Consider the following 25,195-nt stretch of genomic DNA (forward strand, 5'->3'; position numbering starts at 1 on the left):
GGTTTGTTCCAGAGGATTCTAGGCTCTAGTTCTAAGTTCCAAGTTCCAGTGTTCTGCAATCATATCCTTCTGACAGTCACACCCAGGTCTCCATGACAACAGAAAGCTCACCTCAGCCTTATGTCCAGCAGGCCATCATGCTATGCTAAGGATGCTGTAGCTCTCTGACTCCTTACCTGTGCCCATGCCTGCAGCTGACCTCCACTGTGGTTACCTACAAAGTCCCCAAAGCCTGTTCTGACCACCCTCCGATCTGTTCACACCCCTCACTATGGTTCCCATTACTCTCAGGGAACTTCAGATTGCTGGTGACCAGACCCCAAGACTTCTCCGGCCCAACACTTAAAACATATATACCCCACCAACCAAGGCCACAGTCTCCAAAGCACATCCCATTCTTACCAGTGCTGCACCTTTATTCATACCCACCACCCAACTTCCATTCCTCTCTGTACCCTTGATAAATTCCTACTCATCTCTCCAGAGCTAGCATTCTCTGAGAAACTTTCCATGACCACTAGGTGAGCTCACTCTTCTCCTGGTTGGCCTCTAGGACAGTTAATGCATGGCCTCAACTGCCCGACTGATCTGTGTCCCCAGCCTGGTTCAGCCTGGTTCAGCATAGGAGACAGTAAGTTATCAGTAACCCAATAGATGAAAGTCTAAAGCTTTATGAAAACCAATATCTGCACATGGTCTTTTGCAGTTAATTCAAATTAAACACAATGAAAACTCAGTTCCTTGGTTTGCTAGTCATCCTTCAAATACTGAAAAGATACATGTGTTTAATAGCTGCTGTGTTGGACAGGGCAGGTCTGAAAGTTTTCCATCAACTTTGGGAGTCCTAAGGACAGCCCTGGCCTGAAGAGGTAGTCACTCAATGGACCTAGTGTTGAGTTCCAGCTCAGTCTACCTCCTACTCCATGTCCCTTGTTGTGATGGCTATTCTCGGTTGTCAACTTGACTATATTTGTAATGAACTATAATCCAGTAACAGAGGGCAAACCTGTGATCTGGGTCATTGAGGATGGAAGACAACATGCCTTTGATATGGTTCTTGAGGTTGGTAGGCACAGGCTTTTGATCCAGGTCTTGAAGGATTTTTAATCTGGGTCACACCTTCTGCTGGAAACCTATGAAGGACAATGGAAGAAAGAAAGCTTCCTGCTTGCTTGTCCTGCCTTTCCAGTCCCCCCGTTCCTCCCCTGACACTGGAGACTACTTCTTCAGGATTCCAGCATATACAGAAGACCAACTGAGACACCCAGTCTTGTAGGACTGAGAAACTACTAGATTCACAGCCAGCCATTGTTGGATTGGTTAGACTGCAGCCTGTAAGTCATTCCAGAGAGATGAGAGAGAGATGCACTCCATAAATTCTGTGACTCTAGAGAACCCTGATTAAGACACTTGTCTCTCTGAATTTCACTTTCCATTTTGCAGCCTGACCCAAACACTGTACAAGGCCATGCCAAGTCAGCATTTGACAGGACTTTTTGATTGATTCTACCACCCTTTGCACTGAATCATACGCGCATTAGAACTAGGAAAGATGGAGCCCTGCTGAGCAACCCACCTACCTACCCTTAGACTCCAGCAGCTGCAGGGCAGGAAATAACCTAGCATCTAAAGCTTGACCAGCAAGCCTCTCCAGAAGGCAGGCCCTGCAGAGGTGTGGTCAAGGCATGTCTCTCCATAGGCAAACAGTCCTGCATGGGCCTGAAGTGAAGTCCCAAGTTCATCCCCACTGGTCTCAGATAGAAGCCTGGGGAATGGCTGAGGGGAAAAAGAGCTACAGAGGCGGGTTGACAGAGCAGAGGAGGACCAGAGAGGGGAGAGTCAGAACCCCCTCTCCTTCCCTGCTATCAGCACAGCAGTCCTCCCCCACTTCCTCTCTTCGAACTGATCACATCCTGTTATTGTGTGGAGAGAAAAAGACCAGGAGCTGGGGAGGGGCAGAGCTCAGACCAGACCAAGCGCTCAAGGAGAGAGCGAGGAGGGTGAAAGGCACCTCACATCCCACTGAAGTGAGTACCCCAGGAGCACGCCTCACCCTAGGTAGCCTGGGCAAGAATACAGGACCCATGAGAATGTCATTCCTGGACCAGCCTGCTCTAATACTCTGGACAGGAAGTGGAACCCCCTCCCAGATACCTTCCAACCTTTCCCTCAGTCACGATAGCTCAGGGTCCCTGTTATCAGTTAGGCTGCCCTATCACTCAGCCCCTCCCATAGCACTTGCCTCTAGGGTTCTTCCCTGTTCCCACTTTACTTCCACTCAGCCCCTGAACTGAAGTGGGTGGTCCTTGCTGACTACCCAGCCTTACCTGGCAAGGGACAGACCCACTAAAAGTCCTGCTGCTGAGGGGTGATTAATACTGTTGTACATACATACCCTTCCCCTCTTCTCTTCTGCTAGGACAGCCCCATCCTAGTCCCATTGCCAAGAAAAAAAGAATGTTTTCTATACATCTTTCTATATAATCTTTTTTAATCAGACACAGACACTTTGCATATATTATTTCGGAGTCATATGACAGTCCTGGAAGATGAGCACTAATACCCTTATTTAACAGATAAACCAAACCTCAGGGTGATAAAGTGACTCACCCGAGAACCTCTCCTTGCATGACTCCTCAGTTGTACTGAACACGGCTGGCTACTTCCTCCACCCCAAACACCATTCTTCCTTCCCTACCCTCTTCCTTTCTCTACTTTCACGACAATCTCTTCAATCAGCTGCTCAAGTCTGTGAGTCTAAGATCTACTTTTTCTCCCCACCCCAAGGTCAAATCTCACACTGTCCTTGCCCTAGGCCAGGGAAAGACACATCTGAGGGGCTTCCTGACAGGCTGGGTCAGATCCTGACACTCAGGCTGTGGTGCGGGAGAATTATCTGTATTCTGTCAATCATGTTCTAAATAAACACTGATTGGCCAGGCAGGAAGTATGACTGTTCAACCAGACAGGAAGTAGAGGCCAGGCGATGAGAACAGGAGAATTCTGGGAAGGAGGAAGCCCAGTCCTCCCAGTCCTGCCCAGATCACCAAAGAAGCAGGATGCGATCTGCCCCCTGAAAAAGGCATTGAGCCATGTGGCTAACATAAATAAGAATAATGGGTTAATATAAGCTACAAGAGCTAATAAGAAGCCTGAGCTAATGGGCCAATCAGTTTATAAGTAATGCAGACTCTCTGTGTGATTTCTTCGGGGCTGAACGACTATGGGAACCAGACAGGACAGAAACCCCAACTAGCAGGCCCTCATGTTACAGGGCTGAATCCTACCCTCTCTTTCTAGGAGATGGATAGCAGCCAAGAAGGCAAGAGCTGCCTGCTAAACTAGAGACAGACAGGGTGGGAATTAACTGTGAAACCATTGAATTCCCTGTTGGAGAATTAGTTAGTGTCCACATCTCTACATTTGGGGGATGAGTACTGAGGTCCAAAGAGGAAGAAAGAAAAAGACTTTTCAGAGTCTATTAGCCCATGTAACATGTGGAGAGACATGATCCTGTCACTAGGACAACACTGTCCCTGAATGGAAAATATGGCACCCTAGGGCCTTCCCGAACTATCCCTGTTTTGTTCCTTACCTCATCTTTTGCTTTGGTTTTTGAGACTGTCTCATGTTGCCCAGGCTGGCCTGAAACTCACTGTGGGTTAGTTAATACTAATCACTTTCTAACTGTGTGTGTTTGTACATTCACTGTCTCCTTCTAGAATGTAAGCTGCAGTGGCAAGCATCTGTGTTGGTTTTGTTCAGTGCTGAACCCTCACCAACAGAACAGTATCCACTCAGAGCCAGGTGTTCAGCAATCGCTTATTAAATGAGAAAACAGAAGCTACACTTAGTTGGAGATGTCCACCCTATAAACTTCCAAGGGGTCAACCGTTTGTGTGCAATGGCCTCCCCACAAACCACAATCACAGTCTCAAACTCCATTCATGAAACCCTCAAATTCCATTCATGAAACCTCAGCACCTACATGGCCACTCACAACTGTCTGTAACTCCAATTCCAGAGCATTCACGCCCTCTTCTGGTCACTGTGAGCACTGTACACACCTGATACGTGCATATATATATATATATATATATATATATATATATATATATATAGGCATAGGCTAGGTGTAAAAGGTGTAAAAGCTACAGCCTCCACTGAGTCATCAGGGAACCTGAGGACACCTGATATGTGTATGTATGTATATATATATATATATATATATATATATATATATATATATATATATGGGCATAGGCTAGGTGTAAAAGGTGTAAAAGCTACAGCCTCCACTGAGTCATCAGGGAACCTGAGGACACCAATGGTGGGTAATGTTTCCCTTTGTCTGTCCTAAGCCCTTGTTGGGAACAATGGCCCCAACCAGGGAAACTGATCTAACAGGAAGGAGGAAGTTAACCCAACAGAGAGGTCTATCTGCCAGGCTGCCCAGGGCTGCAAACACAAGGACAGGGTACTGAAGCCCCATGGAGTTGCAGAAGAAAAAAAAAAGGGCGCCCCCAACCCTTGAGTGTAGCCTCCTTCTTCCCTACAGGCTTATTCTGAGAGTAGGAGCTGGATCCCACTTCCTAAGAGGAGTGGAGCCGAGTCTTACCAGGCTTTTCCTTTTAAAGTCCCCATTCTCAGGCTCTGGGGTGTCACGTGCAAGCACAAAGTCCAGGTCCCTTTGTAAAACTTTTATTTAGAAATCTTCCCCATATAACCTTATATATATATACACACACCATCATCACCACACTGGGATTTTTTGTTTTGTTTTGTTTTCCCCCCAATAAAGAGTCACACGCCCACAGTGTTGGCCTCTAGGCTGTACAGACATCAAGGTACCCGGAGCAGTTACTCCTCTTCTGCAGAGAAATGCAGAGACCAACACAGCTCGTCACATACAGTACAACACTGACGGAAAGTGCTGGGCCTGCCCACAGACATGGCGTGCTATGTACACAGGCTGGGGCAAGCCTTCTGCAGAGGGTCATGTACCACTGGGATCCCAAGTGTGGCTAGACCCACCCAAAAGGCCAAAATAGCTGTCAGCTCACTACAGTTGCTGTGCCCTTTGTTTTTGTTTCTGGAAAAAGGGTAAAGGTTGTACCATCTTGTTACTTGCCACCACAAATAAACATGAATTATTCTTGAAAGACAGGATTCTCTCTGGTCCTTACGTTCATTGTTTTCCTCAAATGTTTCTCATGCTTACATTTTCCCCTTTTGTACAGATATTATTCTTGGGACCTTGCCATTTCTTCAAGGGTGAGGAGGAGGAAAAGGGAGAAAGATATGGGGTGTTGAAGATGAAAACAGAATTCAGGGTTTTCCTTAGATCTTACAAAGACCAAACTCCTGGCCCTCCGTTCTAGCCCCTTAGGAAGTACAGCAGTCTGGAGGCACTCGGATCCCAAGTCTCTCTCCCTTTCTCACAACTATTTCTTGCCTTGCAATCAGGGAGAAAGTAAGATTAATCTAGAGAAATGAGGATCTGGACAGCTCAAGGGAAAAGTACTTTATACGCTAAATTACTCAAATATCAACTGCCCAGGGCCTGAACTCTGGCTGGAACTCACTGCAGGGTCAGCACTAAGGGTAATGAAGCTTTTGTGTCTGTGCTGGGTATTGAACCCAGAACCTCATGTGTGCTGCTCGGCCACTGCACTGCACCCTTAGTACACAACAGGGCTCTTTACGGACCCCACTGCCTGGTGCATTTATTCCAATAATGCTACAAAGCGGAGAAAGGGAGCCGTAGCTTAAGTTCCCAACAAATGTGTGATCTCGCTCAGAAAAGCCACCTCCAGATCAACATTTTTCATTCCCAAGTCATCATTGCACCGAGAAGAAAACACAGCCTTTGAGCTCAGGACAGTTGTTCCGTTTTCACATGGGTCAGACTCCTTGTCCTAACTCCCAAGCAATGGGAAGAAACCAACCTTAGTGTTCACGGCAATATGTGACAGCTGAGTGTGATATGAGACAATCCCAGTGCCTTAGTAGCTGACCATCTTGTCCCTATGCCTGGGGAACCTCAGTAATTAATAGGAAGAGGAGGGGAGCAAGATCCATCTTTGTTTGTCTAAGTCTGTACTCAGGCACTGTAATGGTACTGAAACTCGAACACAAAAGTGATGGGCTCTTACATTACATGATGGGGCCTTTGGATATTTTCTCTCTGACTCAATTGCAAAACCTGGGAGAGAGAGGCAGAGAGAGAGAGAGAGAGAGAGAGAGAGAGAGAGCGCTAGGTGACACTGGTACAATGGCAGATACACAGGACTTCTGTGCAGTTTGTTCCATGGGCTTGAACTTCATTACAGACAGGCCTAGCTTTAAGAAAACCCAGTTCCACCACCAGGATTGATTCAGGAAAGAAACAACGGGGCAGTTGTCCATACTACAAAAGGATTCTCCACTTTACAAAATGACTTGCAGGGGTTATTTCTTTAAAAGATGAAGAAGGATTTGCTTTACAAAAATTTAACGTACAGCTTTTAAAGGGGCACTCACGTTGCATTAAACCAACCCGCCATGCACACACATGGGGCCTGCAATTGTGTGACAGGAGCATATTTAAAGTTGGGCTGAGCAAATTTGCATGCACAGGTCTCAAGTCAGGGCCTCACCTCTGACTGGACTCCATGCCCTAGCAGCATGGCCCAGAGTTTCCACCAACAACTGGTTAGGCAGAATCCCAAATGGAGTATTTATGGGACAGTTTGTACTCCATTTGGAAGTCCAAACTCTCAGCCAACAAACATCTTGCAACAGGAAGCTTCCCGAGGAAAGCCATGGGCTGCATAACCCCAGCACCAACATGCAAATGCATCAGCACACTGTCATTGTGATGTGCATGAGATGAAACCCAACGCCCCAAATACTCTTGTTTTTCATTCTAATGTCACTTTCCCTGTCTGTGCCTGCACACAGCCCAACAGAGCATGCTCCAGGCTACTGACTTGGTCCTCACAGCTGCAGGATAGGAAGGCAAGTCTCAGTGTGGAGAAAGCAGAGCTCTGATTCCCCAGAGCAAGAAGGGCTGTTGGGTTTTCTGGCCCAGCTAGTTGAGATCAGGCTGTCTGTTCACTGGTCAACTTTTCCAAACAGGCCCTGAAGAAGGCACCTCGAGGCTTGACTCTCCGGAGCAGCTGGCAAGCTGGATGGATCAATACGGACCTGGGTGAAGATGGGGCTCAAGAAATGGGCAGCTCTTGGGTACCTAAATATTTGAACAGAAGCTGCCACAGAAGCCACCCCAGTCAGCTCGGGATGGGCTAAAGGCAAGGCAGAGGCTGCTGGATGCCTCAGCTAATGGGTAGCAACCCCGGATCTTGTCCAAAACAAGGCTCACAAACTCTAGACCAAAAACAGTGACACTTGAGCCTCTAAGTGGGAAGTCCTGGGGATTGGAGAAGGGAGAAGACTGTGCCATCTTCAAATAAAGTACCTACTACTTCACTTCATTTTCCTCTTGTTTCCAGGCAGGAAACAGAAACACCAGCTCAGGGTCAGTTGGGACTTCCCAAAGTTCAGACTATAAGGGAAGTTCATCAAGTACATTGCCTGCTTCTCATCCCACCTGCCCTGAAGCCCAGCAATGCAGGGGCCTAAGGGCCCTTGCCTGCTGACCCTGGGCAGCCCCAGACGCATCACCGGGGGCCAGCCCCATCGGTGGCAGGCAGTAGGGCAGGGTGGAGGCTGCGGGCAGTGTGCTTGGGTGTTGGCTCCTCTGTGTAACTGTCCGGGCTGGCTGCTCCATCCAGAGAGCTCCCACAGCTGGAGTTGGGGGAAAGCACATCCTGGAGAAGGTCTTCAGGGGGCATGCCACCCCCTGCCCCACCCCCACCAGCTCCCACCACAGGGTCCTTGCCGGGCTTGGCACGCTGAGTGCCTTCCTCCTCCTGGTCATTGAGCAGCTTGGCCAGGAAATTTATGTACTTCATGGCAAGACGAAGGATCTCATTCTTGCTTAGCTTCTTGTCTGGTGGGTGGGTGGGGATGAGCTTTCGGAGCTCGGCAAATGCCCCATTCACATTCTGCTGCCGCCATCGCTCCCGGCTGTTGGTGAAGATGCGCCGCACTACTTTGGTGTGAGGACCTGAAGATGGAAGGATGTGGTTAAAAGCAGGCAGAGACCTTCAAAGGGCTCCTCTACCGAGAAGATAATTTTAGGAGTCCAGCTAACACATCATCTCTGAGATCTACATCCCTCCAGCCCTAGCTAACTAGCTTCATAGTTCCCTTCCTCCCTATCACCTTCCACAAACAATGTGTGTCTGTCTATACTGGGTCCCTACTATGGGCTCTGCAGCATTTAATATTTCTTTTCTGTTTTATTTTGATTTTTTTTTTGAGACAGGGTCTCATTATGTAGTCCTTGCTGTTCTGGAACTCATTCTGTAGACCACGTTAACCTCAAACTTACAGATATCCACCTGCCTCTGTATCCCACATGCTGGAAACAAAGGCCTATTCCAGCATGCCCAGCTAGATGAGGGCCATACATATTTCATTCAGTCACTTAAACCAAGAAGCCTTAGACACAGAAGAAGAAGAGGAGGAGGAGGAGGAGGAGGAGGAGGAGGAGGAGGAGGAGAAAGAAAGAAAGAAAGAAAGAAAGAAAGAAAGAAAGAAAGAAAGACGACTGAAGCCAGACTATCTCAGTTCAATTTCTGACCAGAACTCACTGCCTCAACTTCCTCATCTGCACATCGGGAACATTGTTGGTAATTGAGGTGACAGATGGTGTCCATGACTGATGCATCACACAAGTAAAGCCCCTACAATCTTCACTAAGTGAGAGATAACTCTTAATCTACTATCTGTTCGCCAGGTTTTCACTAACAACCAGCACCATGGTAGGCATTAAATAAGGGTAAATAAGGCAAGCAGGGCCTCTACCCTTGTAGCGTTTACACTATAATGAAGATGGGAGGTAAAGAACAAGGAACAAACAAAAACACAACAAAGGGCAGACTGGCAAGTAAAAGATGTAAAGAAGCTACTGAACTTAGCTAAGGTAGCTAACATAGCATTTATTTTAAAAACAAAACAAACTTCAGGCTGAAGCAAAGCCATCTAGATACAGGGAGGGAAGAAGAGTGAATCTCTGAGCAACCGAGATAGAAACGTGGCGGGTGCCAGCCTGGCTGGAGTAAGGCATAAGAGAAGAGGAGGCAGGGTCCATCGCTCATACATCCCTACAGTAAGAAGGGCATACATTCAGTTCTAGGGTGACAGAAGCACCAAGGGCGGGCTTAGTATATGTCTCCTAAGTGGACTGTCACAGTGGCAGGTAGGAGAATGGAGGGGAGGATGCAGAGCAGAAGGGAAAGGAAAGACCTCTAGGCCCCCACTCCAGGGAAGGACCTGAAGACAAGCATGCACAACCCTGCCTGAGCTCAGCAAAGGCTTCTAAGGACTGCCTCTGGACCCGGTAATCATTACCACACTGATGCTAAGACTGCCAGACAGCGGACACCAATGCACATGTGCGCAACACCCAAGGTGTGCGGAGCACTGTGCCAAGTGTTCAAGCACGACCTGGGAGTCTCAGAGCAGGGAAAACACAGTAGGTCAGTGTGGCAGCAGTCTTCCCTACCAGGCCCCAGCAACCTTCAGGACGTTTGCTGTGCAGAAGGACAGCCCAGCCTGAGGATCCTACTTATCCTCTTCCAGTAACCTCTAGGTCCAGGGCTCAGATTGGAAACTTGGGGAGAGGGGAAAGGGAGGGATATAGACATCTGAATCCACCGATCACTTTATGGTTGAGGATGGAGGCAGCGCCCAGTCTAGGACTTACTTGACCAAGTAGATGCCTAATATGTGATGGTCCTTTTCTCTCATTTGCATGCACCTGTACCCACACTCTATGTTTTCCCCCAGAAGTTTCCACAGCCCTTGCCTTGCCTGCAGTTCTCTGAAACCTTTTAAGGGTCAAATAGAGATTGGGAAAAACACCACAAACCTTCAGGGAAGACCTATACTGAACTGCCTTAGAAAAGCAATTTAGTGCCCCCAGACCTCTAGACCAAAGAGTGTTCTCCCAGTTGTGACGAAGGAGGACCAGTCCTTTATATCATGGCTAATGCTTGTGATCTGGTGCAAGCTCCTAGGTGGACAGGGGGCATTATAATCCTTGTCACCGTTAGAGCCAAACAGACTCTAGAGGGTAAGGAAGAATCCAAAACATATTCCAAAGTTTAAAGCCAATGCTATAATTATGGTTCAGGCCTCAACCCTATGGCTTTGAGTGAGAAGCTTTACCTCTCTGAGACTCAATTTCTTCATCTGTGAAATAGAAGCAAGATTAAATGCATGGATTTGTGTTGAGAATTATACAAAGGCCAAGCATTCAAAATAGGTGTATATGTAATAGGTGTCCAACACACAACAGTAATGAGAGTTGTCATCCCTTCCCTTCATACCCTTAGGGTGACAAAGGGCTGTTAGCATTGTGTTAGTGCTGGAAGTCAAGCTGAGGATGAGACACATGGAACTCCTTTGTTGAGGAGATCCCAGTGCTGGACACAACTTCACTGTCTCCTGGTAGCTTTTCTGACAGGCAGAGAAAGAGGAATCAGGAGCCCCTACGTGGCGGTAGAACCTGTAAGGTTCTCTCTCATCCAGAAGCACCCTTCCTCTTTGTATGTCTGTATCCTGGGCTAGCCTGGGTTCTGGTGTCTTCCGTATTGTCAAACTCCAGCCTTTTCCTTTCTATCAGTCTGCTTTCCTGCCCTGGTAACATCAAGCCAATATTGAGAGGAGTGGGTGGGGCTCCAAATCTCCACTCACCCAGGACAAAGAGGATTCAGAGTTCCCAATGGAGCTGAATCCTCCTGGTTATATATATTCCATGGCACCATGAGTCACTTTTGGTCTCAGCCCAGAATGTGGAAGAGAGACAAAATGATCCCGCAATAGACAGACCTGGGAAGAAAATCTTAAAAGGAACAACTCCAGCCAGAGACTCCAAAGTGGATTTGAGATGCAGTTTAGGGACTTCCTGCGAGTTAGGAATTGGAGTTGGGGACATGAAAGGTTGCTACCCTCCCTGGATCCTTGTCAAAGTGTAGGGATCAAGCCTAGAATGGGAACTACATGTGGTTGACTCTACGGATCTGGTTTAAGTGCCAGGCCTAACTCAGGTCTGGGGTTCTGGCAGTTTGGGTGGGCTTCTCGCCTCTGTGAGATGTCTGTATGGTCCCCATGCTCCTCATTGCAGATGCTTCTAACCAGAGTGAGGGATAATCGTAGACTCAGACTCACCGTCAGTAATCTCCATCTCATATGGGGAGGGCCTCCTCTTCACCCGGTTGTTGTTGGTAAACATGGGGAAGGCATCCGGTTCCCCGAAGAACCCACTGCGGAAAGAACAGGTGGGTAACAATGAGATTGAAGACAGAAAGGCCCCACCCAACAATCACATAATCCCGGCAAACACCTTTGCGAAGGCAGACACACACAGGTGGAGTGATGACAGGCAACTCCAACACCACACTGCTCTCACTGGCAGTGTCTCCTGCAAGCAACCCATTTCATTCCACCACCGCTCCCCATCCCTCCTGGATGGAGCACAGACTGAAAACACTGGCTCACTAACTCGCCCACCACGGTGCTCCTCTGCAGCTTTGCCGAACTTTCTCCTAGAGTTCCTTCCTCCGTCTGTTTCATCTGCCCTCACCACAGCGGTCCAGCAAGGAGGTCGGCATTCTAGCACCAACTACACCCAGAGGTCCCAACAACGCAGGTAAGATATAGAAGGGCTAGGCGCGGATGACAGTGCTGCTCACCGCATCCTAGCAGAGGTTGAGAAGAGCTGCCCTCAGCAACAGCCCGAAGATCCTTCGCTGCAGCTTCCAGAAGACGAAGATACCCTTTGCATCAAACCTCACCTCTGCTGCAGAGGGACATTCAACACGTTGGCCTGGAACTCCTACTCAAGGAATCCCGCCTACCTAACACGGTTCTCAGCAGCCTCCGCTGCTTCCCACACCCACCCACACGCCTGCACCCTCAAAGGCATCCCGGGTTTCGCCACAACTGTGCGCTCCCTGAAGTCTCATCAGTCCTGCTTGCCAATTGGTCTCACTGGGGCCCCTTTCCCACTAGTGCCAAGATTGGGGGACTCTAGCCACTATGCCCCCTCGTCTAGGAGTCTTTAACCACCTCCCTTCTCCCAGAGCCCCGCCTGGACCCGCAACGCAGCAGAGCTCCAGACAGCTCACCTGCCGAGCGAGGCCAACGGCTGGCTGAGGCTGTAGAGCAGCGCTCGGCCGGGGCCGGCGGGGGCTGCCAGCGCGGGAGGGCTCAGCTGCACCATGCGGCCGTCTCCAGGCAGCTCTGTCGGGGCTGAGGCGGGCGCGGGCGCCGGGGCGGGTCCCGGAGGTCTGCACAGCTCGGTGGTGGGCACTCGATGGCGAGCTTCGGCTGCTACCGCGTCGCGGGTCTTTAAGTCTCTCACGGCCCCGCCCCCTCCGGCGGGGCCGCCCCCCGCGCTACTGCGTGCGCCAAGCTCGATGACCGGGGGCTCCGCCGGGGCTGCGCGGCTCGTCTCCTTGGCGACGCCGTTGAGCAGGACGAGGTGCGGGGGGGCCATGCGGGCCTCGGCCGCGTCCTGTCCCTCTAGCTGCGGGTCACTGCGTGCCGCCTCGCTCGGCGGCCGCTCTGTCATCCTGTAACCGAGCACGGGGAAGAGAGGAGATCACACACTGAGACGTGAAAGGCAGAAAACTCAGCGCCACGTGGACACACACCCCCACCCTGGTGGCGTGAAGGGCCTGCGGGCCTGGAACTGGAAAGTGATGGTGGTGTCTCTAGATTGGGAGAAGAGGTTTGGGAGATCCGGGAAGGCACAGTGTCCAAGGGTAGGAACAGAGCTGGAGAAAGATGGCAGAAACATTGGAAGAAAAGAAATGCAGCCAGCGAAACAAAATCGAAGGGGAAAGGAGGAAGGAAATGCACGGAGAAGAGAAAGAAAGATCACCCAGTCCCTCCTTCTTAGGCCACAGGGGAAGGGGAGGGAACAAATCCCCCGAGCGAGCAAGCTAGCGTATCCTTCCCGCCCCCCTTTTGGTTTTGGCGGGGAATCTTTCCGGGTCCCAACAAGGTGCTTTAGGGACATCTCTCAATCTACTGCCACACACATACACCACACACAAATTATTATGGTGGTGAAGGAGGGTGTGGAGGCTACAAGAACTGGGCTCTGCTCAGCTACAGATGTCAGAAGTATTCCAGAAAAGCCAGCGACCTTCCCCTGGTATTCTCCCTGCCAAGAGGGGGGTTGCCTAGGCTAAGCAAATCCACGCTGTATTCTGCAAGCAGCTACCCTACCACGAGAAAAGAAGTCGAGAAAAGAAGTCAAGGAACGCAGCTGATACTGGATTCTGGTCCTACCATCTTGCACGCTCCACCCTCAGCTGTAGTCAAAAGAGAGGGTAGATCTGGAAGGGAAACCTGACTGAGAAACACAGGAAAGTACTCCTGAAGCCGGTGGGATCCGGGCTCCTCTCTTGATGAAGACGACAATATCAAGAAGGTCCTTGAGTTCTCCTAATGAAGTCTCACATGCACACAATAGGGTGTTCTCCACAACATGGAATTCAGTTCTCACTGTACAGTATTGCCTTCCTGTATAAACCCTGGAGCCCAGAAACTTCCTAAATTCTAATCATACCTCTAAGATGAACACAGCCACTCATTTCCCAACAGTGTGAGGGGTCTTGTATTACCTAGCTTCATTCAAATGGCACTTGGTGCAGCAACAGGCCAGATAAAAAAAATTTGTAGGACTCAGGATCAAAGTTGGAGGATACTTGTGAGCTGCTTTCATTTTTAAAAATAAAAATGCTATGAATTCATCAGATGTGGTGGCACATGCTTATAGCCCCAGCAATGAGAAGCATGCTAAAGAATCCTGACTTTGAGGTCAGCCTAGGCTACACATGATCCTATCTCCTCAATGTGTACATTTATGGATGTATGTGCATATATACATATACAGACACCACACATATATTACCACCTTGGCAGGATTTATAAATAGTTCAAACTAAGATTTCCTGCTCTCAGAATTAGATAATTGGGCTATTTTATTTCGTTTTGATTTTTGTGACATTTACTTATTTGTGTTTGAGGATGCACATGCCACAGTCACTAATGTGGAACTCAGAGGACAATTTTCGGGAGCCTGTTCTCTCCTTTCACCTAGTGGGTCCTGGGGATCGCAAGTGGTTAGACTTGACAGCAGCACCCTAACCCACTGAGTCATTTTACTGGCCCAAACTGGGGTATTTTAAGAGAAAATAAATACAAAAATGTCCAAGTCAGTTCCAAACAACAATCCATCTAATTGCTGGTTGCAGACATGGAGTTTCCATTTGACCACTGCAATGCTCTGGACCAGAGATATCACGGAAACTAATCCCTCCTAATAAGGAAAGGAAACTGAATCTTCTTCAGCCTCCTCCAAAACGTAGGAACTGCATTCAGACTACACAAGCTGTTTTGGGTAGTTCAGTCTGGAAATAACAAAATTTCTCAAGACTGTTACACACAAGTTGCAAAGCCAGTATGGCCTTGTGATGCTTCATTGAAATTGAGATCACAATTATAGTGGAGACAAAAGGGCTATATACAGAGAATACCACAACCACCGGAAATGAACCAGAAGTATAGTAGCCACTCTGACTTCCCTCCCTACTAGTGAAGTGCACCAGAAATAAACCAGTCCTTGGTGAAATATACAAGCCAGAGGTGCTGGTCCCCTACCTCACTGCCACCACCATCTGTGTACCTTCAATGACCAAAGCCTTAGTCCCAGCTTCTAATGAAAAACATTATGGACTGCACTAACTGAGCCCAGTTTCCCTCTGACACATTTATACTCTCTGATTAATTCTGCTGCAATGACAGAAGCTGGTTCCCAACTGTCAAAAGGAACACATATTCCAGATGAGTTGACCCTGCGCTCCAATGCCTCACCAGATGATAAAAGTATCCCTACCTTCAAGGTTTCCAGTAGAATTCTCCATGCTCAGCTCTTGGTTGGGCCTTCGGAAAACCTAGCCCAGTTCTAAGGCCAGGATCACCCTCAGTAGCCATAGCAGAGAGGTTACCACTGAATGGCTTTTATGCATTTGTTTTTACTAAGGGGAGGGGGATGGAAAGGGAGGAGGCTCAGGACTGGACTAGCGCTAGACTGGAGCAGTCCACCACTGCAGCTCTTTGTGCTTCGGAGACTCAGGCTGCATCTAGGTATCTTCACCTCCCAATTGCCCCAGTGCCAGCCGGATGTGACAATACGTGCCTGAACAAGGGGAAGGATCAGCTCCTGTCTAGGACCGGCATTGCATCCTCTCCAGCAACTTTTAATACCCCATATCCTAGCTGGGGATTTTTTTATTTACTTTTTTTTTAAAGAAATAGCCGCAATTTACTTAAAAAAAAAAAAGAAATAGCCGCAGCCTTAGACTTGGCTTCCCATCCCTCCATTCGCACTCATATGCGCAAGACACAGTAGAGAAACACAAAGCCTGCACCACAACCAAACATGCCAGTGAACAACACACTACCTCTGCCACCTCGGGAGTGGAGATGGGTTCCCCACAGCTTGCTAGGCCTCAGGCCTTAGCCAGGATAGCCTTGGCCTTTTTCCGGCCTGAGCTCCAAGCACAGGCCGCGCCACCCGGATGTAGCGACAACAAAGTTACAGGCCTTATGAAATGTGCACGGAACCGGGACCAAGGGAGCGGCCTGGAGCACATAATCCAACCAGCTGGTTTTATCCGAGGCCGGAAAAAGGAAAGAGCCCTGCTGGAGACCTGAGGCAGCTAGTAGTGGTCAGATTCTCCGTCTAGGTTAGTTCCCTCCCTCCCCCGCCAATCTTCTCTCAATTCTGAGCCTCTCCCACCCCCCAGTTCCCAACCCCGAACACAGTTTCCACAGACACTGCCCCCACCCCAAGACTCCGGCCCGCAACTCACCTGGGGCATATTTAGAGAGACCGGCCCTTCTGGTTAGGACCTCTACTCCTCCACTGGAGAGGGGTCGAGGTAGGAACCCGGATCTGCGTTTTCCCGGCTCTTGTTGAGAGGCCAACAGTTACTTAGCTAGAGGTGAGGTCCTGCGCGGTCTGCCGCGCCCAAAGCGAGTTTCCAGGAAAGATGGGGGTGGAGAGAAAGAGGGAGGGCGAGAGAGAAAATGGGGGGTCAATGGCTGGGAATTACCTCGTGTACCCCGCCAGCCCAAAGAATAGCAAACGTCTTTCCGCCTCCAACTTGCAGGTGTTTGGAGCCCCCCTCCCCCAAACACGTCCCGATTAAAAAAAAAATTAAAAAAAAAAGAACCCTACACCTGACCAATCAGGAATAACTACTTAGTCCAACAACAACAGCCTCTCCAGGCAGGCTGCCCAGAACATTTTCTAACCCTCTAACGGATCTGTCTGATTCAGTATGGCCAATTTGTTTTCTAAGCATGGACTCATCTATGCGGTTTGCTAGGCAAACTGAGCCCAGGCTCCTGCTGCCGACCCAGTGACCCAGCGTGAAGGTGCAATTCCCTATATGATGCGGGGTTGGGGGGCGGGGGAGGACGTGATGGAAAAGACAAGACTCTTCAGGCCCTGGTCGCAGGGTCAGAACCCGAGAGTCCCCAGACATGACCCCCATCTACCAACCTTCTGTCCCGAAGGAAGTTAGAACCCGCTTCCAAATGCCCTATTTCCCCGTTTGGGTTGGAGGGGAGAGGATTGCATCTAGTCTAGTTGGGTTTCTTGTTTTCTTTCTACCGGCGGAGTGGGGGTATAAAGGAGGGTATTTCAACACCGGTTCCTCTGCTACCTTTATAAAACGGTTTTCGATTTCTTTCGGGGTTTTAATTGGCAGAAGATGGGAGAAACGCTTATGTTTTGTAGCGATAAACAAGGCAAAAGGGAAGCGGGTCAAACAAAAACCCGACGCCGCTTCCTAGTGAGGTAACTAGATTTGGTTTGCTTTTATGTCCGTTCCCTCCCTCCCGTAAGTTTTCTCTTTTTTTTTTAATTGTTTTGTTTGAGTCGTCCACCAAATGGCACGTCGAAGTCTTGGATTAATTGCGAAGGCTTCTTCTCTCTGCTGTGGCTTTGACTATCTCTTCCCTGGGTATCTTTCTCCTTTCAAATCCAAAGGAACGAGGGGAGGGGAGAAGGGGGAGTCCACCCGCTCCCGGTGTTACTTGAGGTTACTGTTTGCTTTATGGCTGAATCTCCGTTCTGAGGAGCTCTCCATTTTCTTTCCCTACCCCAAACCTGGCAACTTGGAAAACAGAGCTAGGGAGGGGCGACGATGGGACTGCTTTGTTCACCCTCCAAAGCAGCTGAAGGGACGAGCTGGTGAGCTTTTTGTTCGATTGTTTTAATTAAAAGGGGGTGTTAATAGTGATGGTGGTGATGACAAAGGTATTATCACAGTACAGAAGAAAACGCAATCATTTCTTGTCCAGCTAGGGAGGCACTGACGCGGTCCTTCCAACGAAAGCAGATTCTGAGGGCAGCCACCCTCACGCCGGGGATCTGACCCTGCCAGAATGGGGCAGGGACTGTGAAAATGTCCCCTGGGGTGATCCCGAGGACCCCCCACCCCACCCCTGGCACCAGACCTGGAAAGTGAGCCCATTGTCCTTCCCGGCCTCTCCCCCAACCGGTGCGGACGCACCCGCGAAACTGACCAGAAATAGGCGAAACCCAGGCTCTGCGGGCGGTAAGACGCTGGCCTCGGCGAGCGCAGTTCAGCTTCCAGCGTGGAAGACACCCCCCCCTCAATCAGCGGAACCCCCAACACCAAGGCACAGACGGCCTCCGGACAAAGCTGCCTCTCACTGGGCTCTGTCCGCCCACCCGAGCCAATACTGGCTCCCGAATACATCATAATTTGGAATAAAATGTGAAATCCCGCTCCCCGCCCCCATGCCGACGCCCCCACCAGCGCCACGATCTCTCGCTCGCCCTACCCCCACTCCCGCCCCCAGCGATTTGCAAACGCACCTCTAAAGGACACAGGCACAGGACTCTCGGTGGACAGGACCACACATGGTCCAGCCCCAGAGGAGGGACGCAAAGGAGCACAAGCCTGCTCTGCCCCACAAGCCGGAGCAGGCAGACCGGCACACTGTCCAACATGACACAGCGACATCAGTCACACGCAATCGCACACAGTCACACAACCTCATAGGGTGGGGATCACACCCGCCCGGCACAACGAAGCCAACCGAACACTTTGTCCAAGGCCACACAACGCGACACAAGGACCGATCTTGTTGAGGAAAGAAACGGGATAATTTACATACAACGAATAAAACGCAGAAGGGCCAAGGAGGGTCGGAATCCCCACACTTAAATAGTGAGAGCTTCACACCACCCGCACACGACCTATCGCCAAAAGTCCACGCGGGGAGCAGCCACGGCGGCCCGCCCGCTCACGCACGCACTCTCAACCCGGCCGCCCGCACACACAGCCCAGAAGCAATGGAAGCTGCCAGAGCCTGGCTCTTTTCTGTCTATTGCGCAAAGGGAAAGGGGGAAGGAAGGAAGAGAGTCTCCCCGGCGGGAGGGGCGGCGGAGGGGCGGCGTGGAAAGTGCCCCCCCTCCCGGGAAGAGCCCAAGGAGAGGGAGCCCAGGCTTCGGTGCGCACGGGAAAGGAGTGTTAAAACGGACGGCCGCGGGAGGCAGCTGTCGCCTGCCCCCGGGAAGAAGGACGGGTTGCTCCGGTTTTTGCGCCCTGGGGTGCGCGCGTGGCCATGTTGGGCCGCCCCCGCCCGCGCCCAGCCGCGCGCTCTAATCCCGCTCCCGCCCGCGGCCTCGTTAGCACCGGCCGTGTGCGCCGCGGAGATAAGGCGCCGCCGCGGGCCCGCCCGCCCCGATAAGCGCCTCGGCCATTATGGGCCAAATGATTCATTTTAATTTGGCAATTTCTCCGGAGGCTGCGGGGACGGGTTGCGGCGCTGGGCTGGCCCAGGAATGAGCAGCGGAGAGGGCTGAACGTGCACGCTGGGACCTGACTGGTCCAGCCCCATTTTCCAGCCCCGGCCTCTCGGGATTCCCGCTCCCCACAAATAACCGCACTCGGTTCTCCGCCTTCCAGATGCTCCTTCAGCGAATTCGGTCACTGCTTTAGCCTATTATGACCACCGTGACTCCCTACCATCACCTCCAACCTTCGCTTCTTCATTCATTCGTTCTCCGGTGTCCTGGAAACCAAATAGCTACGGTCTGTTTCTCTTATTACTATACCGCACCCCCAGCTCCTAGCTGATGGTCAGCGCGGTCCCTGACCACTCTAAACGGGAGTTACTTAAATCCAAGCTTTATGGGAGACAGAAAAAATATCAATAAAGAGACAAAATGTCCCTTTGGCTTGGTTTCAGGATGAAAGCAGAACCCACGAAGTCCTCCTCCCATCCCCCCCTCCTCCGCGCCACCCTGTTGCTTAACACAATCTTTAATCTTGGTACTGAAGCATAGTATCTCTCCAGATACTATTTAGTTTTCATTAAACATGCCTAAGGACAGGAGAGACATCGGAGGTTGAGTACTTGCCTATCTTGTGCAACGCCAAGGATTGGATTCCAAGCACCAGCACTACAAAAATAAAAATAAGTACATAAATTAGTGAACTCTAAGTTGGCTCTTTTCTTTTTCTTTTGGTTTTTGTTTTTCAAGACAGGGTTTCTCTATGTAGCCCTAGCTGTCTAGAACTCACTCTATAGGTCAGGCTGTCTTTCAACTCAGGGATCTGCTTGTCTCTTTCTCTAGAGTGCTGGGGGTTAAAGGCATGCGTCACCAGGGCCCAACTTTTATTTTTTTAAAAATTAATGTACAATTAGACATCATTTTGGCACCTTCAAACAGAATGAAGTGTGCTTTGGTGATACTCCCTCCTTTTCAGCGAACTCACCCCCTCTATCGGTGCTTTTCTTACAGGTGAGAAAACGGAGTAGAGGGAGCAGGTGGCAGGGCCATGCCAAAGTAACTCAAAGTTCGATTTCTAGTGAGTGGCAGAAGCCTGATGTGAAGGAAGATTTGGCATTGAAGCCCATAGGCTCAGGTTGTTGTAGGAACTCAGTGGGCTGAAGAGTTTCTGGCTTCGTCTTTTCATAAGGGTGGAAAACTGGATTTTGTACAGGAGGTAAAGACAAAAGAATCAGAAGTTTAAGATCATCCCCAACAAATCCTAGGCCAGTTTGGGCTACATGAGACCCTATCTCAAAAAGAAAGAAAGGGGGGGGGAGAGAGAGAGAGAGAGAGAGAGAGAGAGAGAGAGAGAGAGAGGAGAAGAAAGAAAGAAAGAAAAAAGAAAGAAAGAGAGACTAATGTTGACTGTGGAGATGCACACCTTTAACCCCAACAATTGGATGGCAGAGGCAGGTGGGTGTTTACAGGTTGGAGGACAGACTGGTTTACATATAGAGCTCCAGATCAGCCACATTCATAGGGAGACCCTGCCTTGAGGAGGGGAAACAAAGAAAAACAAGTGTAAGAGTCACTTACACAGGAGCAAAGTGAAACAGTGTCTTCTGATCATAAAAGGACCCTGCAGTGATGAACTCACAGCTGGGGCTGCCTGTACAAGATCATAGACTATCCTCTAGTGGATGGCTCCACACCCATGAGTTAATGACTGTCATAAGTTGGTTTCTGAATCTAAAAAAAATTGTATATGAGTATTTTGCCTGTATGAATGTCTGTGTACTGTGTCCAGAGACTGGAAGAGGCTTCCCTAGAATAGGAGTTAAAAGTATTTGTGAGTCAACTTGTAGACACTGGAAATCAAATTCAAATCTTTGGAAGAGCAGCCAGTGTGAAAAGGACACTAGGATGTGAGGAGATAGGGGAGGGAGGGTGAATATGCCCAACATATATTTTATGAAATTTTATGAAATTCTCAAAGAATAAAAGATGCACACCTTTAATCCCAGCACTCACAGAGGCAGGCGAATCTCTGAGTTCCAGGCCAACCTAGTCTACTATGGCGTTTCAAGGTAGCCAAAATTACATAGAGGGACCCTATCTCAAACAGACCTAAATAAAAGTCAGGCAGTGGTGGTACAGTACTTTAATCCCAGCACACACTCAGGAGGCAGAGGCAATCAGGTATCTGTATACTACCTTAGTCCACACAGAGTTCCAGGATGCCAAATTACACAGAGAAATCCTATCTGTGGTGAGGGGGAAATCTAACTATATAAATAATTTAAATACATTTTTGATTACAAAGCCATATATATATATATATAGATAGATAGATAGATATAGATAAAAAATAATTTCAAAAGCAGGTGACTAGGAGCTAATGTAACATCATTTGCCCTTGTCTGGTGCTTGTCATACAGAAGTACAGAAGTAAAGGGCATGAAAGGAAATTAAAGGGCAGAGACATGTGACTTGGCCAAACTCATAGCTAGTGAAAAGCCAATATCTAAGCTCTGTTGGCCAATTCCTAATCCATAGCCTGACTCAGCACACCAGACTGCAGACTGCATTGACCTTCTAGTAGCTTTCAATGTAAAAGCCTCTAGTCTGGCCACAGACTGAGACTCAGTCAAGGGCTGGTCCCAGGTGAGTTCTGTCCCTCCTAGATTTCAGGACCAATACATGAAATGGAGTGTATAGCTCAGTACACTTGTCCATGCTTTCTGTTCCCATGTCCTCTGATGAGAGTTTGTCTGCTGTGTATGTACAGGCAACTTCCATGGAATCCCCTAGAAATCTCTCCTGAGAAATGTGTCCTGAGAAAAATATCGGTTCTTCCCCCCACCCCTCCCCACAAAGCCCTTGCTTGCGCTTGACTGCTTGGTTTAGAAAGTAAACAGGTACCGCTATGAGATGGAATCCATTCTGCCCGGGCTGTAGGACAAGTCACTTAACAGCTCCTAACCCAGTGATTCTCAACCTGTGTGCCAAGGATCTTTTCACATGGGGTCACCTAAGACCATGGGGGAACACAGATATTTACATTACAATTCACAAAGTAGCAAAATTACAGTTATGAAGTAACAACGAAAATGATTTTATGGTTGGGGGTCACCTCAACATAAACTGTATTAAAGGTAGCAGCAGCATTAGGAAGGATGAGAACCACTGTCCTAACTCCTGTACGAAAAGAACATCTATTTTTGTACTGCCTGTGAGCTTAGATGGGCATACTTCCAGAGAAAGCCAGCCTGGACCAATGCTAAAGCGGGAGAATTCACGTAAGAAACGGAAAACTGGTACAGTATGGGCGGAGGAACTGAAGGTTTTGTTTTTACCGTTTTGTTTGTTTACATAAGGGCTTGGAGTCCTATGCAAGATAGGATTTGCTTTTTTAGGAAACCCTGGGTTGAAATGGCGGCAGGGGGCGAGTGGGGGGAATGAAAGCTGGGTGTTTTGGGACCGGTACAGAGACCAAAGAAGGGGGTTAGAGATTGTTCTAATCTTTCTAAGAGGAAGGAGGTGGAAGAGAGGGTATGAGTGTGGATGTTTTGTGCGAAATATTAAAGGTAATATTTAAGACCGAGTTTGGAAGAACTGGGGTGGAGAGTAAGGTGGAAGAATCCAGGCAACCTTGAGTTTCTGAGCAGTTACTTAAAAGGGGGCGTGGTAAGGCCTAGGGACTTGGAAAGGTTATGTATTTTATCTTGAACTCGATGACCACTGGATCCTTTTCCCGGGTGTGAATGGCTTTCTCCGGTGCTTCCAAGGTCGGTTAAGGAGTAGGGTTGGATGGAAGGTGCCGGGTTGGCTTCCCCACTTCTATACAGGCCTCTGGCATAGATAACTCCTGGGCCCAGGACCCCAGCCTGAGGCTGGGGGCTTGTGACGTGTACAGGCTCTGCGTTCCTTGTTTCCGACGGTGGAAAAAACGGAAACTGTGAGCTAAGCCGGGCGCCGCCCGAAATAGCATCTGGTGCCTGTCGGTCAGCGCTTTGTCCGAGCACCCCTGAGCCAGTGACGCGGCAGCCAGGAAATGCCAGCCCTCCTCCACCCACCCCGAGCCCGGCCTGGCCTCGGTCGGACAGGAAACTTCTGAGAGCCTCAGTGGGGGTGGCGCGGGTGTGGGGAGGTGAGGACCCAGGGAGTGAGTGAGTCTGTAGTCTGGTCTGGGTAGGAAAGAATGTGGGGACAGAACTCTGCTCTCCCAGGTCCTAAGTTGTCTGCACTCTAAAACCCAGGGTTAGCAGAGTTTTCAAGCCATTATAGCAAGAACGCATGCACAACCACCAACTCTCTGTAGCAGATGCTGATGGTCACCAAGACAGTGCCCAGACTCGTGACACATCAAGACAGTAGATGTGACTCCAGGTTCTGAGCACACACGCACTGAGCACCTACTGTGCGTACCTGTTCTGCACGTCTCCACCTGTCATCTGACTGTTCACAGTGGCCCTGCCTGCTGCTGGGGTGATGCCGCTTTGGAGGTGAGAAAACAGGCTCATTCACCCTTGGTCACTTAGCTGGTATGTTCCTAGGGCAGCATGACCTGTTGTCTCCCCCACTCTTGCTGGCTATATGACATTTCATCCTGTGTGAGAACTATTTTAAAATCCTCAGCTGAGCACTGTGTATAACTGTAATAAGTCCGAATTTAATTTTTTTGTGAATTTAGAAGCCACAATTTTCATGAAAAGAAACAAAGTTATGCCAGAGGAAAGGAAATTAAAGCAACAAGGAGCTACCATGACACAACCATTAAAATGGCTAAAATGTGAAAGTATGACAACACCAAATGTTGACAGGGATGGAGGTCATCTGGGATTGTTTTTTTAATACTGTACTCTTTTTTTTGAGATTTTTTTAATGTTCATTAGTATCTCACCTTCATGTATGTCAGATATCCTAAGCTAGAGTTACAGTTGTGAGCTGCCATGGGTGCTGGGAATTGAACCTGGGTCCTCTGGAAAAGTAGCCAGTACTCTTAACTGCAGAACCATCTCTCCAGTCCCTCAACTGGGATTCTTGTATATTGAGTGAGTGCAAGATTTACTCAGCCATCTTGGAGAAGACTTTGGTGGCTCCCTATAGATGTCTGCTTAATACATACATATTTACTGAAAGAAGTAAAAACGCATCCACAAGAACATATGTACATGAAGCCTTCTGCACAGTAGCAAAAAAAAGAAAAAGAAAAAAAGAAAAAAAAGCTGGGAGTAATGGTTTACAACTTTAATCCTAGTGCTTAAGAAGCAGAAGCTGGTGGATCTCTATGAGTTCAAGGCCACCCTGGCCTGTATTGTGAGTTTCAGGACAGTCAGAGCTACATAGTGAAACTCTGTCTCAAAAAAAAAGTAGAAATAATTCAAAAGTGTGCCACCTGGCCTATATTGTGAGTTTCAGGACAATCAGAGCTACATAGTGAGACTCTGTCTCAAAAAAAAAAGTAGAAATAATTCAAAAGTGTATTAACAGGTGGGTACATAAACTGGTACAGGCATGAAACTGAACACTGCTGAGCAACAAAAATAACTTCAGGTATATGTAAAAGCATAGAAAACTCCCTCCCATGAATGTTTGGTGAAAGAGGTCAGACAGTGTCTATAGTATCCGGCTACATTTACATAAAACTCTAGAAAAAGCAAAATGAATCCACAGTATCGAAGTTCAGAAGGGTAAGGAGCAATAGTGGAGGGGGTCCAACTTCAAAGAGACACAAAGGAACATTCCAAACAACATTCTACATGTTGATTATGGTAATGACTATAGAAGTGTGTGTTTGTCGAGTCTCAATCAATTGGTTACTGAAATGGTACATCTTATTGCACATAAAGCATGTCTTAACACAGCTGTTTACAAACATTCTTTGTGCCCTTCTTCAAGTTTACCTAGTCGAGAAGAACTTCCCTGTCAACCTGCCCTGTCTGTATTCTCTCTTCCTCTCCCTGGTTAACTTGTCAAGGAGCCTTCCATCCAGCAGCACTGGTGTTGCTCAGCCCTAGTGCACAAGGACAAGAGGAAAGCTCTGGAGATAAGAGAGAACCCGAACCGATGGTGTTTGGAAGAGTGATGTGCACATCCGTAGGAAGCAGGGCTACTTCTTCCTCTGACCTTCAGTCTTCCATCTGCAGCAAGGATGCAGCGGGGGACCCCAGGGTCCATTCCTTTCATCTGTTATCTTGTTCACTCTGTTTTTCATTTCTCCAGTCTCTATCTTAGGCTCGGACAAACCCT

At 48.9% G+C, this 25,195-nt stretch overlaps 1 protein-coding gene across 5 annotated transcripts; it reads right to left on the reverse strand.

The window, feature by feature from the left end:
- Positions 1-4,685: 4,685 nt before the first annotated feature.
- On the reverse strand, positions 4,686-18,763 carry Tal1 (TAL bHLH transcription factor 1, erythroid differentiation factor). Of its 5 annotated transcripts, none has more exons than XM_085686442.2 (5): positions 18,038-18,763; positions 15,999-16,147; positions 12,240-12,686; positions 11,281-11,375; positions 4,686-8,110 (listed from the first exon to the last, which is right to left on the reverse strand). In XM_085686442.2, the coding sequence occupies exons 3-5, from the start codon at positions 12,683-12,685 to the stop codon at positions 7,662-7,664; spliced, it is 990 nt and encodes a 329-aa protein (XP_085542568.1). In that variant the 5' UTR covers position 12,686; positions 15,999-16,147; positions 18,038-18,763; the 3' UTR covers positions 4,686-7,661. The 5 variants fall into 5 exon arrangements, with proteins under 5 accessions (XP_085542568.1, XP_085542569.1, XP_085542570.1 ...); XM_085686443.2 differs by lacking the exon at positions 18,038-18,763 and adding an exon at positions 17,722-17,925; XM_085686444.2 differs by lacking the exon at positions 18,038-18,763 and adding an exon at positions 16,694-17,631.
- Positions 18,764-25,195: the final 6,432 nt, after the last annotated feature.

This window comes from Myodes glareolus, chromosome 3, assembly GCF_982192425.1.
Source record: "Myodes glareolus chromosome 3, mMyoGla1.1, whole genome shotgun sequence".
Classification (NCBI taxonomy): Eukaryota; Metazoa; Chordata; class Mammalia; order Rodentia; family Cricetidae; genus Myodes; species Myodes glareolus.